Source organism: Corapipo altera, unplaced genomic scaffold (genome assembly GCF_003945725.1).
Source record: "Corapipo altera isolate COAL_440 unplaced genomic scaffold, ASM394572v1 51, whole genome shotgun sequence".
Taxonomy (NCBI): Eukaryota; Metazoa; Chordata; class Aves; order Passeriformes; family Pipridae; genus Corapipo; species Corapipo altera.
In genome coordinates this window covers 708,459-728,152 of record NW_020884892.1, presented here as the reverse complement: position 1 = coordinate 728,152, position 19,694 = coordinate 708,459, and the positions used below count along the sequence as shown (strand labels likewise).

The following is a 19,694-nucleotide window of genomic DNA, read 5'->3' as shown; positions in this document are numbered from 1 at the left end:
TTAAACCTTCCTTCACCATGGAGACTGCAGTAAGTTTTTACTTTTTGGTTATTATTTGCAGGGACATGAGCCTGTAAAGAATCACAGAATCATTAAGGCTGGAAAAGACCTCCAAGATCATCAAGTCCAGCCCTTGACCAACCACCACCACACCCACTAAATCATATCATGAAATGCCACATCCAGCTGTTTTTTGAACCATCTGGTGACTCCACCACTTCCCTGGGCAGTCTGTTCCAATGCTTGACCACGCTTTCAGTGAAGAAGTTTTTCCTAATATCCAGCCTGAACCTCCCCTGGTGCAACTTGACCCTGCACAGTGCAGAGAGATAACATGTCTTGTTTTGCACATATTTATGTCACAATGTCTCATTTTCAAGGGGAAACAAGGTTCCCCATATACAGGATATAAAGATAGAATGTCCACATACTGTGTTACCTTCTACATCGGGGACATGTCACAAAGTGGCTCTCACAAAGGAGGTCAGGTGAGCAGAGCTGCCACTACACAATCACCTGAGGATCAGGTTGTTTGGGTTTTCTTCCTCCACAGAAATCACAGTAAAAGTTATTATTCAGTGAATTCCAGGGTTATAACTGCTCAAATTTGGGGACAAGCCTTTTCTTTTCCTCAATTGACTTCTCTGAAGTTGGACAACAATCACTCTGAGGAACATCCGCTGAATTAAGTGGCACAGAACACGATAATAAAATTATTATTACTTTTATTACTTTTTCAGTTAAAAATCTAAAGATCACCCACCATTTCAACTCCGATCCATTTAGACTGGGAGATCATAACCCACACTTGGATACCAGGTACAAAGAACAGCAACAATTCAATCAAACCATTTTACTTCTTTTGTGGTTGAAAAATTATCTGGGTGAAGTTATGCACTATAGTGGCATGACAGCACCACCACAAAGGAAACCCCAAAAGGTTGGTTTCAAAACTGAAACATTAAAAAAAATGTTCATTATAATTCATAAAACTTTAAAACTTTACGGAGATACAGCCTGAATAGCAAAACCAGCACTTTGGGGCCAATCATCACTGAGCTGTGTGATAGTGCCAGAAAGAGAGCATCCTCCTTCCTTTGGAATTTGACATCTCTGTACCACACAAAAGTTCAGAATAAAACTCTAAAAAAATAATTGGTCCCACATTATCTCACTTACAATAAGTAGAGAGAAAAGATACCTAGGGCAGGAGGACCTTTACTTGCATCAAAGCCCAGTGGTGCAAATTGCAGGTGGACAACTCAGGGCTAATGGTAAAATGCACTTTTGAAAGGCACGGCTGTGCCACCATTAAAGGACCTGCTCTAAGGATGGAGAAAGTTTTCTGCCACTGAAATATTTTAATAAAATTGGATAACTTCCAAAAATGCACATTTCAGCTCAGAGTTCTTGGCTTGCTGCTGGAACCTCAGGGGTAAACTTACTGGGATCAGATTAGATGGATCATCAGTAGGAAGTTTTCCACCAAGCCAAGTGAAGAATGAGAATTCTATGAGTTTCTCTGATCTATTCTACGAGAATAGACCGGCAGCATCTGGATAACATTCTGTCTTTTTGTATTTCAACTCATTTGGTTTCCATTTGTAGCTATTTCCCCCACACACCACCATTCCAGCCTATTGGAGCACCTTTAGTCTATATAAGTGTCTATAAGTCTATATAAGTCTATAAGTAGCTATCAAGCAATCAGATAAACTCAGGAAGAGGGTTTAGACTGACCACAGTACTGCACTGACCAAGCAAGAGGTAGAAAAACATATGAAGAAAACATGGAAGAATTAAAGCAAACAGAAAATTGCCCACAGGCAACAACCATTGGGCAAAGGACAAAACCCAGAAATGCCTTTTGGTAAAAGGCTCGAGGTACTGGGCAGAGAAGAAACTCATGCTGAGTTTCCCCAGCAGCGAAAAATGTAGGATTTTAGACTATTTTTTCATGTTCCTAAAACCAGGATTACATCACCTGTTCCTCCCCCTTGTCACAGTACAGAGCACTTGGTGGTTATAGTGAGAACATTCCTGACTGTCCATCTTGTGTGATCTTGGGCAAGTCATTGACTCCTTGTTCTGGACTGTCAGTTGCTGTATCAAATGGCAGCAATAGTAATAAAACTGTCTATTACTTGCATTTGCGTCGTGTCCAGCCAGAAATGAGTGGAGTTTTATGGAATTACTTAATCCTAATAAAGTCACTTGTACAGTACTTGAAATGTATTGCTCACTTTGCTGGTCATTTGATACAAAGATCTAACACAACTGAAAGTAAACTTAATAAAATTTAGACACAGTAGCTTAGCTACTGCCATGAAGCAATCTAGAAGCTTCTTTGCTCCCAAGAATCACTTTATTAAAAAAAAAATTTAATTCCTTCCTGTCATTTGTCTTTTCCTCTTCGCACACCCATTTCAGCTAAACCAATAATATGTTTTAAGAGTCCCGGGTTTAAAATTAGCAAGTCATTCTGAGTTCTCCACTCTTACCCATCTAATTGCAGAGTATGATGTATTATCATCACTGTGCTTAATGGCTGCAGACAGTTGAAGCACATCCAAGTCACTTAACAGCAATATTTATACAAATACATCATCAAACTCCAGATCTCCAAGTCAAGTGGCACAGAAAATATTCCAGGCAGAAACAACATTTACCAGTGCAAAGGATCAATTTCCCCCATGTAATATTCATAGCACTTTTTATCTTCTACTACCAGAGAACATGATTTTTATTCCATTTAAACACAGTAACATTAGGGATTTAATTTACTATAAGATTACACCTACGGAAAATCAGGTCTAAATGAATCATAAAGAAAAATCTGGGAAATTACACTCTATTTGATCAACAGTCCCAAATTCTTGCATTTTCCTGTCTTCATATAAGAATTTTTTTCATGAATTCCTCTCCCACATCATCAGTCACTGCAATATACAGCAGGATCAGCAGTTTAATGACATTCCCTAGAAATCAATTGCATTAAATGGCCCAAAAATATGAGTAGATTTCATATAACACAATATTAAAACCTTCATTTATATAAGTCTTGGGGTTTTTTCCTCTTTGTCATACAAGGATCTTCCTCTTTGCTACTTTTGACAATTTTAGATAATTTTCATTTCTTGAAAATTTAAGTATTTTAAACTCAATTTCGCTCTGCTCAGCCTAATAAAGAGTCAGCCTCTAACACTGATCAAAGATAAATTTAGCATATCATTCTCAGTACTAAACCAAGAATAAAGCCTCCATTACACCTTGGGATTTTATGCCTGTTTTCACTGATAGCAGTAGAAAGCCTTAAACATGTCCATAAATAAACTGGAATTCTCTTAACCAATCCCTCTGACAAACAATCTCACTAAAAAATTGCCAACTATGACATTTAAAACCTGGTTTACCCATAAATAGCAAATGTGGAGCTCGCTGGGATGATTATCCAGTTGTTTCCCTTGGTGAAACAAGTTGGTAAAGCAGATTCTGATGTGCCCTTTCAAAAATGCCTTGGCATCAATTACAGCCATCACATTCTGCACTTCCAATTCCTTCTGAGCAAAACCAGCACACTTGACCTACTCTTTTGAAGTCCTCACATTAATAAATTACTAAACTTCATTCTCTTTTCTCACACTCTTGGGTAAGGCAGCTGCTAAAAATGCCACTTTACCTAAACAGAAGATTCACAGTCTTAAAATTCTATTTTTTTTTTTTTTTAACCAAGATGGTCTTTATCTCCTTTGGCTAGTTGCCCAAAAAAAGAGCAAACCTCCAAACATAACTATGATCTGTCTCTAAGATGGAGAAAACATTTCAAGAAAAATGTTATTTGAGAAATTAAGAAACTGGACTTGCTTGAAGATTTATTTATTCTCAAGTTGAGAGGAAAAAATTATGGTACACAGTGTTTCTCTCAGCCTTCTGTAAATGTGTTCTTCATTATTTATCAATATACTGAGTCTCTGCGGTTAAAAGACCACAGAAAATTATTAAATTGATAAAATTTACAGATTTCAAAAAAGTTCCATCAAACATTTGGCATGAAAATATTATCATATGCAGCATGTGCAATATCTAAGCAAAAATGGAACACGAGGTTGAAGCCAACCTCAGCAGCAAATTTCTAGATCTTTCCATTTTGAACTTGACTGTTTCATAACCTAAGAACTAAATTTTAGTGAGCAGAACAATTGCTTCAAAGAGAGGAAAAAGAACCCAAATCACCCTTTCTTATCCACATCTTCTTCCATTTATTCAAGGCAACCAGAAGTGTAAATAAATGTGCTGATAGCAACAGCTATTAATTATCACTCATAATAAATGAACACAACTGGGATGGAGCTACTAGTGGCAAACAGTGGTAATGAAATTAAAGCCTAACCAGCTGGGTTTGGATGTGAGGGAAGGGGGTAAGGATGCAATTCCTGTTATTACATTTAGGGAGTAACGGTCCATTTCCCATGATTTGGAGAGCACAGCTCCTCCCTCACAAACTACTCTTCCGAGGAACAATCAATTTGATCCTAAATGCCTGTTCACGAGCTGATATGGTTAAAGCCAATCACACCAGGATGATTTTCTGAGGGAGGCCATTTGTCATTGTTTCAGGGGAAGATTTATAACAGTGATACAACATCAATATTAGGATCTAAGTCCAAGGAAACGCAATGTATGTTCACATGTAAACTTACATTTCCGACTGAATCACTCAAAAGAATTATTTCCTCCAGGTAGCAGCTTTCCAGAGCTAGAACAAAGTAGTCTCCCTTATTCTCAGGGGCAAAACAGTAAGGGAAGAGATACAATGAGCAGTATTTATTTATGTGATTTACCTACTGTGTTATCTACCAGGCTCTGAAGTTATAAACTAAGTTATGAGGAAAAGGGTGAAGATATCTTAGTAGAGAGTTATAAAATAAAACCCACAAGGTGAAAAGAGAGGAAATGGAGGAAGAAAAGGGTGAATTCAGCAATGAAGGAAAGGCAAGGTGGAAAATTGCAGATGGAAGGCTCTTAGCATTGCTAAGGCACCTGTGGAACTGCACAAGTTCAATCATTGGACAGCAAAGTTTGTTCAAGCAAGTTCTTAGAATATTGATTGTATTACAGCACATTTAAAAGGATTAAGATTTGAATATCTGCTAAAAGTGAAAATGCAGCCACAGATTTTACCAAATTTATGTGGAACAACTGACAAATGCGAAGCCACTGCACAGAATGTACAGATACTCAATTTGAGGGCCATTTTGGGGCACACTGAGTAGCAACAGAATTTGGAAAATATGAAAGAATAGTAGTTTCAGAATGAAACAAAAAGCATGATTCCATCTATCCCTTGTATTCACAATTTTACTTTACAGAAAAGAATAACCCAAATCCATAAAATCATTCTTAATACACTTGCAGCTTTTCTCCAACTGTTTGGAGCAAGATATACATTGCATGGGAATTCTAATCTTAGACTCTGTAGTATTTTCTTCTCTGCATAGATCTTAAGACTTGAATAGAATTCTCTCTGATACTGGAAGAGCAGTTGTCTTCCTCCCAGCCAATTCCACACTTCTGCTTAAGCTAAAACACTTGAAATTATCATCATGAGTCTGATAAAAATGAGCATGGTAAAATTCTATGTTTATCAATACTCAAGTGAAATGGATGAAAATACTGCACAGATCTTTGTAAGGATGAATTCTGGAAGTACATTTGGCCCTAAAGTTCTATATCCAGAATTTTTACTATAATGGAAATCCAGATATCAAATGCTTGAAAGAATCTCTAGTTACAACAGAAAGCAAGTCTCATTCACATTTTCAGGTAAATCACTCTGGAAGAATTCTTGTGTTGCAGAGTAAGATTTTCTGTGCTTAAGAGTAAATCAGATGTTTTAAATCTTGCCTAGAGCTTTTTTCAGAAACATAGTTGAGCTCAGCGCATCCAGAACCTGATATGACTGAACATGAGTGAGTTAAGAACTGGAAGAGATGCAGACCAAGTGCTGCACTATGAATAAAACAGGCAGTGCTGAAAGAAGAGGTTTATTAGCTGTAGCTTAGCACAATAATCGATGTGCTACAGGGCTTCTGATTCAGACCTGGACAACACACTGTCATTTTAGGAACATGTACAATGAACCAGAGTCCACCTGCAGAGATGAAAAACCACTTTAAATTGGACATTCAGACCAAATCCAAAGTGTGAGCAGGGAGGCTGAGTACCAACAAAAGGCAGTTCATCATTGTGAACTAAGTCTAATGAGTAGAGCAGGTCTTCAGAGGCCTGATCAACCACACACCTAACTCTGGGTGCTGAAACATTCTCCATCTGGCAGAAGCAATCCTGAGGATTCCTGCAGCATCTCAGCTGCCAGAGGATCCACAACACGAGCAGGGTAAATGTACATAGAGGAGAAAGAAGGAACTTCGGCACCTGAAATAAAGAGTGGTCTTTGATCCATACCCAGTGTGTGACCCACCCCCTCTGTCCTCAGCAACAGAGGAAACTGAACATGCAAGAACTTGCAAGAACAATGTTGAAGTATAATATATCTCTCTATATATACACATATATTATATACAGAGGTATTCTGAATTTGTGACACACAGCATGTTACATCCTGAGAGCTCCCAGTTGCGGGGGATCTCTGTCCTCTGGAGAGCACTGTGAGGAAACGGATCATCCCATACAATCCCATTCAGACAAATATCTCAGTTTCTAACTATTCTTAAAATTTCTTACAGAGCTTACTGGACTTTCACCACCCTGTTCTAAATGTTTGCTCCAACTCTCCCTCCTCTTCAAGTTCCCCCTCAGCAAGTCTTCACACGAGCCCATCTTTACTATTTCTCCATAATTTAGCCTTCCCCTCCTTTTTTCCCCTCACTTTCTATATATTCAACTCCCTCCTACATCAGTATTAAGATTTTTTTCTTTCTTATCTTAATGTCATTATGGACATAATCACCTACTGCTGATCAGACAAGTTCTGTTTATTGTGTTGATGTCAACTTTCATTTTTCTTGGTTCATCTTTAGACAAGGAAGAGAGATGAGGTGTGGCTTGTATAGGAGATTGTACCTGCTGCAACTACCCTTGATGAGCCATTTCTTTGGTTATAAGCAGGATACCATCACTAGTTTTCTGAGTGACTATGAAAAAAAGTCCAGAGAAAAAATTGTTTCTGACAAACAGACAGTGAATCTATCAAAAACTTTTCTATCAATACTTGACAAAATTTTTAATGTTGCATAAAATGGGAAAATGGGAAAAATAGGAAGTACTTCAAGTTATAAAATGTGTTGAATTGAAATTCAGATACTACAGTGATAATACTGAATGTAAAATACCAGACAAGATGAATTAATTGAATTTATTCAAATCCAAGGGGTAGTGGTATTTTTTCCCCATAGCTCTATAGAATAGCTTTAGTAAAATATTTTCTTTGTGTTCTAAATTACAGTCCTCTCTAGAGCACAACAGAGTGTTCATTTCTTGATGGAACAATTCACAGAAGAGGAGAGGAAGAGGCTTGGTGAGAAATTCTGTGGAATACTCAATTATTTCTAGAACTCAAACACTTAAAGGAAGGTAAGCAATGTTGAACCAGGCAGGAAGGAAAGTTAAAAGCATTTAGACTCAGACTACTCAAAAATTGCTGGCTTTCATCCAAATCCAGATCATAATCAAATTTTGCCAGACAGGTACCCACTGCCAAAAATCCATCTTTCTCTCGTTTTTGCAGAGCCACTCTATTTTTATAATCCACTTTATCTCAAAGGAAACTGCAATTTTTGGCCAGAAAGGCAAGAAAAAAAATACCTTGCTGACCTGGCAAAGTTTGATGTGGCTCATGGCTCAATTTGAGCACGCTTCAGGAAAGGTGAATGGTTTTCTGGTACTCTTATCACAAACACCAATTATAAAAATTGATATATATATTATTTTGATAAAAATCAGCTTTGGAAGTCAAAGAGCTTTGCTTGGGATTTTTCATCTTCTCTTTTACCATCTTGAAAATTATTAGGGAAACAGAGACAGAGATATAAGACTTGATGTGTTTAATACTGAAGGAGAACTCAGGGCCACAAAATTCACAAGCATAGTACTGAATTCCAAAATAGGACAGTGTGGAAGTAGAACATCTCACCTGGGTTATATGCCTGTGCTTAAGATCTCATTCCTGGATTCACATTTAGCCAATCAAAAAGAAGGAATCTAAATTTCAATTGTGCTCCATAGACTGAATGTCCACACTAACTTCAGCAGCATCCAGAATTATTTTTTAAAAAAAAATTTAAAAAAATAAAAATTAAAAAAAAAATCCAGCTTCTTCTGTTTAAGGGATTAAACATAGAATAGATATCAGGTTTATGAGTAAAAGGAGTTTGAGCTTAAAGCATCAACAATATAAAATTTATCCCCATTAACAGCATATTTTCATATAGAAGACCAGAGCCTGAGAACTGAACAGAAAAAAAATCCAATTAAGGCCTGTATCTCATCTTAATACACTGCTGACTACATCAGAAAAGATACATTAAAGACAGTGTATTAAATTAGCTCTATATACTGTACTTTAACACTTCCTATCATTTACTGATAGTGCAGGAACAGAGCATTTTTATGAGAGTACTTAAACCTCCCCAGTTTCTGCAGTTGAATCTCCAGAATTACAGCTCACATTCAGTGTGCAGAGGAAAGTGCTCCTGGGCACAGAAGTTTCAAAGCAAATAAATAAGCCAGCCAAATCCATTATAAATTATAAACTAGCCCTGTCTGCCACACAACTGGCCAGTAATCACTGCCTGTGTTTAACAGCTTAGACCAAGATTTTAAAAAACCCACAACATGCTTTCCAAGTTTCCTTCATCCAGATAAAAGACTTGTTCATTTCGGCTCTTGATTTGGTCATTTGTCCAGCTGGCGTTAAGCAGCATTTCTTAATCCCAGATTTGTTCCAAAGAAACCAGGGATATTACATTGAACTGAGATACCTTGATGAGCAATTCTGCTTTTCACTTTGTGGCAAAAAGAGACTACCAATGAACTACCATCACTGTGAGTGGAAGAACCAAATTTCCATGGGTCAGACTGACCTCTGAGCCTCAAGTCCATAATATGTGGAATGGAGTACAAGTGTGTTTCTTCCATCACTGAGAAAACCAGATTACACCACATCATCTCAATTTCCAGGCATGAAAACCAGTACAGAATTCCCCAGGTTAAAAATGACACAGTGTTTGCTGAGAGATGATGACATCTGTTTAAATTTCTCACTGCAGCTTTTGCATTAAGACATAGAATGGTTGAATATTTAAACACACTGCAGTGTTACTCAAAAAGTAACAGATTCAGCCTCAAAACAGACTCTTTCACACACCAGTATAACCACAGCAATGCAGAGCACTTCATACAGATGCACCTACAAGGGGTTTAGACAAGGTTTAGCACAACTGCCCAGCAGTGAAAAGCAGAAAAGGTGATCTGAACACAACATTACGCTGTGATATTCCATTCAGCTTGAGGGTATAAGCAAGCTTTATGATGAGGTCATAAAGCAATTTTTACACTGAATTTATGAGCTCATTGTACAGTCATTTCCAGAAGCCAGGGGCCGGTTTATTAGAAGACAGCCTGCGGCAAAATTGAAAACGGAGATTGCAGAGAAGTTCGACTGCAATCCTGGCAATATCCAAGGCTGAGGCACGAAAATTGTAAGGCAAACAAGTAGGGAGGGAACATTTAAGTACGAGACTTATAAATATCTGAACAAGGACATTTCAGAATCAGCAACATGAGAAGCATTGATTTACATTCATTTTCATTTGCAGAATTTCACTTTTATTTGAAGACGAGCTTATGCACAGCAAGCAGGATTGAAAAATAACTGCTACTCCTGAATATTCACACCAGACACCTATTGCTAAATCATGAATAAATGACAGAGAGCATTTTCACCACATATACAAATTGTTTAAGACCACTCTTGTTTCTTAACTGAAAAACTCCCACTTGCTTCTTACATTAGTTCTTGTCAAACCACCCTAATTGGCATCAGTATCACAAGATAAACCTTCAAACACAGCCCAGCAATCATCCCAAAAGGCACCGTGAGGGACACAGGCAACAGCCCAAAAGTGCTGAATTGTTCTGCAGCAAGAGCGAGAAGCTGAAGGATCTTTTAAAGAGGTTCTAGGGAACTCAAAAAGATTCATAAATATCAAATATTTTGAGACTCAGGGTCAAAATATTGGATGATCTCTCATGTACCTCTCCCAGCTCACTTCATTTCAGACAACAATGTTCTAACTGGGCAAAAGCATTTGACAATGAACACACATTCATAAATTCCTCAAAACACAGACAAGAAAACTGGACCACAACACATTCCAATTGTATCTTTAAATGCTTAATTGACTGGATTGTTTACAATAACTGTCTGATTCTAAGATTTGGAATTTATCTAGCTTTTATTTTATACTACTGGTGGTTCTTACATTGCTTCCTACTAAAGAGCCCTGTCAGAACAGAGAGAAGTCACAAGTAGAAATAAACAGTTACAGAGAAGGAGTAAACAGCAGGGGAAAAGCTGGATAAACCACAGTATCACAGAATTAGTGGGTCAGGTGTAATGCAGTCACCAAAAAACACAAATGCATCTCTTCAGTTATGACAGGTATTTTTTTCTGGTCATTTGCCCACTACTCACTATGGCCATGTGGATAATCCAGTGAATCAAAAAACACTTCTAAGATCAAAACTAAATAGTTTTGAACCCCAGAGGTATTTTTTAACCAAGTAGATCAAATCACTGGTTTATAGTAGTTTAACTGGGACAAAGTTATTATTTATGAAAGTATTAATGTGGTAAAAAGAAAGGGAAGCTACAGAAATGGACATTTGTTAAAATGGAATGAGCCACAACAGTAAATTACAGATAGTGATAACTCACTGTGGTTTTCTCTATACCAATCTTCTAAATATTGGAAAAATATAAATCATGTTTTTCCTATCATGGCTGTTGTCCTCAAGTAAATCATTGCAATGATAATAATTTAAGTAATTAAAAATTTAATTTTGTAGACTTCCTCCAGAACTTTACCCTGTTGGCTATTTAAATACCCAGATTTTTATTTTTCCCCTTCTATAAATCATCTCCTCTGGGTGCTGTACATCAGTCACACACACTGGGCTCAGCACTCAGACCATTCACTCACCAAAGAACCCTTGGATGATATCGGAGAGTGTGTTGTCTACTGACATAATTCTGACCACCTGCACGGTCCTTCCATCACAAAATACCAATTAATTAAACCAAAATTCATTCATACCAACAGGATCCAGCATTTGCATTCCCACCACAGTGTTTTACTACACACTGTTAAAAACCAAGTTTTTGCTTTACAGCCCCCCAACATCCTTGTAGTACCATCACATGGATCACTGGGAACCTGCAATTTTTTGGTTGCCAGGACAACTGGCTGACAAACAAAAAGTGAACCAAAAGGTGCTTTTTTTCATGTATTTGCTGCAAAGTTCTGCATTTCTATATTTTTAGTTCTCTTTTGGAATAATATTCCCCTTGCTGCCATGTCTCAGAAGTGTCTATAGGTCAGACATTCTGCACAAAGTTCTAAACTTAAACATCAGTGCTGGGCATTTTACCCACTTAAATATCAGACTGTTTCCTCAGTCCTGCTGATTTACATTTATAAACAATTAGAAAATACCTGGCTATGTCATAAAATGCAAGGAAAGGCTTTATTAATTTTTGAACATCTTTCCAGTGCTGCAATCCTGCTTTGTGTGCTGCAGAATCAAATGATGATGGATTAGAAGTGCTAATGGTCCAAGAGTAACGTCGTTTAAAAATAATAGTTTTACCTGTTTATTGATCAGTAGAACCGTAAATAATCAATGTAAATAAGTATGAAGCTAAAACTTGTTGTTTCATTGCTCAAAACAACAAGTTTACACCTTCAAGAGGTAAGAACAGGTGAGATCTTCAAGGGAAAAGCAAAGAGCAGCTTTAGTCCAGGGCAGCCTCTCTGTAAGCACAGTGCAGCTTTCACCTACACAAGTGTCCTTTCATCCTGCTACTTTTATTTACTTTTCCTTTGACTCTCTCAACTATTCTCTTTTATTACTTACATGAACATCACTAAAAGGCCAAGAAAACGCTAAGAAACCCAAGGATCCCCACAGAAGCACCTTCCTACAGAGTAAATAGCACGAGAAAGCCACATGAGATGAACTGACAAGTTCCCTGAGTACACCACACTGATAACCAGCTCTGCAATTCCCACTGCCTCATCTTTCTTCACCTCTTTTGTTTGTTTGTTCCAATAAAACAATCCAAACACAGAACACCAAGCTATGCTGAAAAAAAAAAACCACACACACACAAAAAAACTCAAAGGGAAATATTTATGAGACAAGGAAAGCTTTCTTTTTTAATCACACAACACACTACAGCACAGTACGATGGAAACCACAGCTTTCCTCAGTTTGATGTCATCCCCTTACCTTCACGTGACTGAAGTCACCAACTTTGCTGCTTTCCTGTGGATTCAGAGCTTTAGTCTCCACTCTTGGTTTGACAACCTGCCGAAAAGGGCTGGAGAGAGGAAGTCCAGTAACACTGATTCCATCTGGAAACAGAATAAATGGAATTACTTTGGCTTGTCTAATGCCATGTTTTGTTCCAATGAATCTACATTTGTATTATCAAAGGGAGAGAAAAGACACAGAAAGTAATATTAACATTTTAAACAAAAAAAAGGCAAACCAAAGATTATTTTGTTGGTTTTTCCCTAGAAGCCAAAAATAATCAAACAAGAATACACCAAAAATTCAGGGAAGATCACAGGAAAGGATGGTAACAGCATTTGAAATATCACAACAAAGATGTCAGAGTTACTAATATAAAATTAGTTTTAACATTTACAATATTAAAATCAAAGAAAGACATTGTAGTTTTCCATGGCAGTACCCGCTCAGCTGCTTAGGATCTTTAAACTCATTTCCGGTATGAGGATTCCTTTTTCAAGTATATATTGTGGAAAATAACAGAAAATAGAGAAGTCATGTTTCTGTACACCTGCTGATGCAAAAATAAATGAAATATTCCTCACATATAATAAAGCCAGAACTAAGGTTTACACTGAAAAGTCAACAAAAAGCTTAACAGGAATGGGTGTCCTTAGAGGATTGTCCTTAGCTTGGTATTTACTATCAGTCTGGGTACTGGCAGATAGTAAAGCAATAAGAGACAACATGACTACTCAATAGGACCTGTTATTGCCAACAACCTTGTGTAACCTGAAGTTAAATAAAGACACAGCAGCATATTTAGGGTTCTCAATCCAACCAAGGCAACATTCTAAGCACAAACCATTAAAGTATGTGAAAATTACTGCTGAATCAAAAGCATCAGAATAATAGGAAAATCAAAATAAGGAAGCCTTAACATACATTAATACCAGATTCACTGTTTTTTACTATTTAGATTTGCTTCCAAAGTCTAGAGAAGAGCAGAACTTTGTTGGTTTATGCTGTGCAGAGCAACTGCAATCAAAACCACCAATTAAATACAAGAAAAATCGCAGCAGACACATATAGCTAAACACATGGGAAACACCAAATTATTACCCAAAACCCAAACATATTTCCTAAATCACTCCTAACAATTATATTTGCTAATGCCACATTCCAATTCCATGGCAGAACTCAACTCCGGGCATGTTGAGGATACATTCCTCAAAAGAAGAAACCATGGAGCATGAAATGGTTTTGCTTCATTAAGATCCAACTTCACAGGTATCCAGATAAGAAAACAGAGGCAGTGCTCCCATATTCTTTTACTTCCAGTTTCCTTCACTAACCAGTTTTAAAATGCACCTTAGCACTGAATATCCTGTGGTATCAGTTCCTGGGGGAGAGCAGGACAGGCAGGTGAGAACACCCTGCCCATGCTATGCAGCATTACTGTGAATTTTGCATGGAATAGTAGGTTTTTTCTAACTTGCACAAGAATTAAGGCACCAAACCCCTCCTCAGCATCCTTTAAAAGCCAATTGATATTAAAGCAAACATACTTATTAATAAAGCCTAAGATTTGAGGCAATAATAATACACTGAAAAGTTCAACACAGGTTGCCAACAAAACTCATCATAAATACATTTGATTGCAGGCTTTGAAATCCAGTTCTTTTTAATGAAAATTAAAAGTTTTAATGGAGGAAAAATATTCTTTTCTTGATGAATGATTTTCACTAGTTCTATATTTAGAAGAAAAATTGACACTGATTGGTGCATAAAATTGCAAATTAAAACACGAAAAGAACGAAGCATGAAAAACTGCATGGCATTACTCAGATTTTCCATTTTTCTAAGGCATGAGCTTTCTTTTCTTTGAGAAGGGAATAGATTATACCTAAAAGAACATCACAGACATACAACTAATGCCTTTCTTCATTACTTCATCTTTTAAAATCCCAGTTTATTTTTATTTTCTATGTGGAAAAAGAAGACGATAGTTTAAACATTTTCTCTAGGAAGAAGAAATTTTGAATCTCTAAATTGTACCTGAAAAAGGAGATTTTATAGCAAAGGAGACATTTGTGCTGCTTCAGGATGAAAGGGAAGTCTAAGGTAACCACTGTAGTGATCAACTTTCTGTCTCAGTTCTGTGGCACTCACAGAACTTAATGATGGTAGAAGAAAACACTGAGCATCAATGAAACAGTTCACTAGAAGTTTTAAATTATTGATACTTGTATTTTTTGAGACTTCATAAGTTTTATTTTTTCTCATGAAGTTTAAAGAGATGAAGATGCTGAATCCCCCACAGTTTTCTTTCATCCATCCCTACTGCTAAACAGCTTGAGCAGCCTTGTACTATAAAAAGAATAATTGTCTTTCTACTCTGTCCAGAAATTTTCCTAATTTCTAGAATCCACGTTGAATATTTCCATGGTAACAGCACATGACCAACACTTTTTCCATGGTAACTGCAAAAACACAGCTTGCCTTTCCAAAATCCCAGTCACTGCTGTCACAACAGAGCAAAATCTCTTACCGGCATTTCCTCTCTCCTCTCAAATGTTAAGTAAATTGTCAATTTAACTTCATTAGCCACTTTCCCAGCACACTGCACAGAAGAATCCCAAACAACTTCATATTTGAATGAGGGAAAGTGCATTCATGGAGTTAAACATGTAGATCTACAACCCACTGACTAAGCACTGACGGAAGAGGTGGCAGGGGACATCTCCTGTTCCATGGAATGCTGTGCTATACAACAATTAGTGGCCTGATCCAGGTGACAAAATCAAAAACACTTTTCAAAAGGTGCATCACAACTCCAGTGGTCTCAAACTCAGCGGCAAGGAAACATTTAAAAAGTGTTCCACTGATGCCAGGACACCAGAGAAGTTTGGATTCCAAGGTAGTCTACAGGTAACTGGCAACACAATGTCACACAAGATGGAAAACAGCAGAAGATTTTAGGTTGAACTGCTACTTCTATCCAGAAGAGCTTCATACAATCCAATAGCAACACAGGGACCCCGAGGGGTGTAGGACAAGGAGAAATCACAGAATGAATTAAATTGGAAAAGGCCTCTGAGTTCATAGTGTCCAACCTATGACTGAACACCATCACGTCAACTAGACCAGAACAGCAAGTGCCACACCTTTCCCTAAACACCTCCAGGGACAGTGAGTCCACCACCTCTCTGGGCAGCCCGTTCCAAGGAGAGCAGGAGGGGCTGCAGCAGGGATCTAGAGCAGGGATCCCCTCCAGTAGCCCTGGAGAGACCCTGCTGGAGCAGGGATCCTCCAGCAACCCGGGGGATATTCCCTGTGAGAGCTGTGGCTTCTTAAGGACCCTTCCAACCCAACCATTCTATGATTCTGTGTCAGAGCTTTTGGAATACACACAGCTAGATCATAACATATGAAAACTAAATGTCCCCTCAACCCATTTGTTTATTTTGTCAATCCATTGCCTGATAGAAATTTCAAAACAAGAAGTCTCTTGGTAGGCAACATCTCATAAGAACACTGTAACAGCTTTGAAGTGCTTTAAACATGCAAAACGACAGAAAAAAAACAGCTCGAGACAGGAGACAGACTCTGCTTGCTGAACTTGAATATGCCTTTTTTTCCTTTCTTAGAAAAAGAGAATTATATTGCGCTAAAAGTAGGCAGAGTTCTAGAAACTTGCTTTCTGCAGTGACAAAGGGGGTAGCACAAGAGCAGACAGAGTTCAGGCAACGGAATCCACTTCACCCTTTATGCTATGGGTGGGCATTGAGATGCAGCTCTTCCCACACTCAGAAACATCCTTAGGACTATGACAGGAGAGTCCACAGGTAGCAGCACCCAGGCAAAGTTACTGGGAATGCATCAGCTCCCTGGCTCCCAGGAGCAGGGCACAGATGAAAACGTCCATTGCCTCTGAAGACAACAATTAACAACAACAAATGCACTGTCAGTAAGGATAAGTAAGCAAACTAAAACTGGAAGTTCAATTTAGAATAAGGTTGAATGCACGAAAATGAAGTGTAAAGAAATTCATAATAAAGCCTAGAGATTATTTACGCAGACTTCATCAGATGCTAAAAGTGCCTCAGCAAGGGAACAGCATAACAGGCTGAGAGGTCTATGCCTGTAGGAGCCAATAATCAATTTATCGCTCTCTGAGTCGTGTTGTTAAGATTTGGGGACTGAAACACCATCTCTCTACATATCTGTAGAGTGGCTCGTACAACTGATACAGGCTGAAGTCCTATGGCACTTATATTGTTAAAAAAAACCAGCCTGTATCAGTGAAATTATGAGACAAGATTATTCATCTAGATTAAAAGGCAGTCAGAAGAGAAGAAGGTACCTTATCTTCTGTAAGTACTAAAGTTGAAATTCAAGAAGAATTCTGTAGGAAAAGTTCTCAAAAATTAAGAATTATTTTTGAAGTTACACAGTGATGAATTTACGGAGGACACAAAAGTGTTTGTGGTTAACAAACCAAAACAAAAGGAAAAAAACCCTCATTTACTCAAATGAACAGTACAACCAAACTGACATCTTCAAACTGCAGAGCCAAAAAAAACTTCTTGGAAATGAAGGCACTTCAAAAGATTATTCTGAATTATTAAATGCTAAAAGGCAAGCAAGCATAGTAACGTGGAAATGATAATACTGAAACATCTCCTAGGACTTCCATCATCACCATCATCAGCAATACCATTATCCTAATAGAGTCCTCCAGGCTACTCAGTTTCTCAGAAGACCTGTCAAGAGTCATTTAAATTCCAAAGCAGGTTCCTTTGAAACAGGGAAATATATTGTCTATAAGCTGTATATGTGCAGGAACATTCTGAAGTGGATAAAATCTGGCCATTTAAGCAGAAAAGCACTAAAGTGAGTATGAAACATGCAGTGGTCTTGCATAACAATATGAAAAGATATTCAAGATCAGTGCTTTTAGAAATACACTATTATTTCTCTGCAGCCTTTTTTCCCCAGAGAAAGGAAGGACAGACCTAAGGCATAGATTTACTTCTCTCTCAACATGTAATTAATTAGTTCCTTTGATGAGTTTATGAATTTAAATATCCTCACACCTGTCTTTAGGTTCCCTATACACGGAATAAATGAACCTTAACATTTTACATAATGAAGTACTCATTGTAGATTAATTCATTAACTTTGGAAAACATTATCCCCATGTAGTAGGAGCTTTTTTAAAAGCCTGCTTCCCACTAACAAGTTACTGTGTATAAAGCAATCCAGAAAGAGCAGCTTTTGTTCTCATCCCTTTCAGCATCAGGGAAATGCTGGATTTCAGAAATTAAGGTATAATAACTGGGAAGGAGAATCCATCATGCTCATAACATGAGTATCCTGTTGACCTCTTCAGGACACCTTAGCAGGTGACAGAGACCTTACTGCTTCAGCTCCCCAGGCCTGGCTGTACCAAGCAGACCAAGTGTTTCCTCCTTGTCTTATGCAGTGCAACAACCTCAGAATCAAATCAAATACACATACTGACCTTCCTGGCCAGAGGACCAAGGACATACATAAAAGGAACCCTGAAGCACCCAGCTGAGGGACAAGAGATCCAAAACTTCATTAGCATTTTCAGCAAACAGCTCTCCTGCATGGATCTGCTAAATCTTGGTCAATTGGCTTCAAGACACAGAATCACGGAATCGTTAAGGTTGGAAAAGATCTCCAGGATTGTCAAGTCCAGCCATCAACCCAGCACCACCACCATGTTCACCACTAAACCATGTCCCCGTATTCACATGGGTTTTTTGAACACTTTCAGAGATGGTGATTCCACCACCATCCTCGGCAGCCTCTTCCAATGCTTTCCAACCCTTTCAGTGAAGAAATGTCTCCCAATATCCAATCTAAACCTCCCCCGGTACAACTTCAGCCCGTTTCCTCTCATGCCATCTCTTGTTACCTGGGAGAAGAGAATGACCCTCGGCTCATAACAACCTCCTTTCAGGCAGTTGTAGGGAGCCATAAGGTCTCCCCTGAGCCTCCTCTTCTCCAGGCAAAACATGTCCAGCTCCCTCAGCAGCTCCTCATCAGACATGTGCTCCAGAGCCTTCCCCAGCTCCACTGCCTTTCTCTGGACACACTCCAGCACCTCAATGTCTTTCTTGTAGTGAAGGACCCGATCTTCTTAATCCTAATTAATGAAATGTCTCTAGAACACCTGCCCATCTCTTCCAAGTGCTTGCAAAGTCATTAATTCCAAAGACAATAAGCCAAGGCAACTCAGGCTGTGACATGAACCCTAAAGGATGGTTTTAATGGGAAGTACATTCTTCTGCAGTATATATGGCATGTTATTGGGCTGTATTTGCACAAACCCAATTCCCAGCATGGAAACCTATCCAACCCAGACATGACTGCTAGCATCTTACAAAACTTAATGACTGGGCAATAAAATGTCAAATGAAATTCAGCATAAATAAATGGGAAAAAACAATCCTGAATTCATATGTGCAATAAGAGGCTCTCAGCATATCATTACTGTTCAGGAGCAAGATCTTGGAGCTATGATTCACAGATTCATGAATCTCTCAACTCCATATTCAGCACCAGTCAAAAAAGTAAATGACAAATTGTGCATTACTGCGTGATTATAAGGAAGGTAATATAAAGCAAAACAAAGAGCATCATTAGGTCACTACAGAAATACATAGATCACCTTTCAAACAGTGTGTACAGCCTTCCTCAAGCATACAGAGCTGAGAGAGCTCAAAAGGCTGATGTGTGGAATAATTTCCATAAAAGTGACAACTAAGCCATTAGGAATCTTCAGCCTGCTGTGACAATAACCTCAGGAAATGTATAAAATCATGACTGCAGGTACAATGTTTAGAGTATGCACTGTTACCTCTTTCATGCAGTACAAAAACCTGGGGATACAAGGACACCAGTGAGTGCAAAGCTGCTAAAAAGTTAATTTAGCTGTGATTCCTCTTGCCACGGCACGTTGTACAGTGCTGATGGGAAGAATGAAGAATTTTAGGAAAGAGAAACCCACTAAGGATGACTAACAGTGCCTAAAACCAGAGAAACCATATTCGGCTCTGGAAGTTCCTGAGCTATCAACAGTTGGAGTCCAAAAGCCTAAAGGAAAGCAGTGTGTATGTGCACAATTT

At 38.2% G+C, this 19,694-nt stretch overlaps 1 protein-coding gene across 9 annotated transcripts in view; it reads right to left on the bottom strand.

Moving 5' to 3' along the window:
* The window catches only part of TRAPPC9 (trafficking protein particle complex 9), a 457,529-nt gene that overhangs the window by 362,555 nt on the left and 75,280 nt on the right, over positions 1-19,694 (bottom strand). For all 9 annotated transcript variants that reach the window (XM_027645593.1, XM_027645592.1, XM_027645594.1 and 6 more), the window contains one exon: positions 12,532-12,656. In XM_027645593.1, coding sequence (XP_027501394.1) covers positions 12,532-12,656 — 125 coding nt within the window. The remainder of the gene's footprint in view (positions 1-12,531; positions 12,657-19,694) is intronic.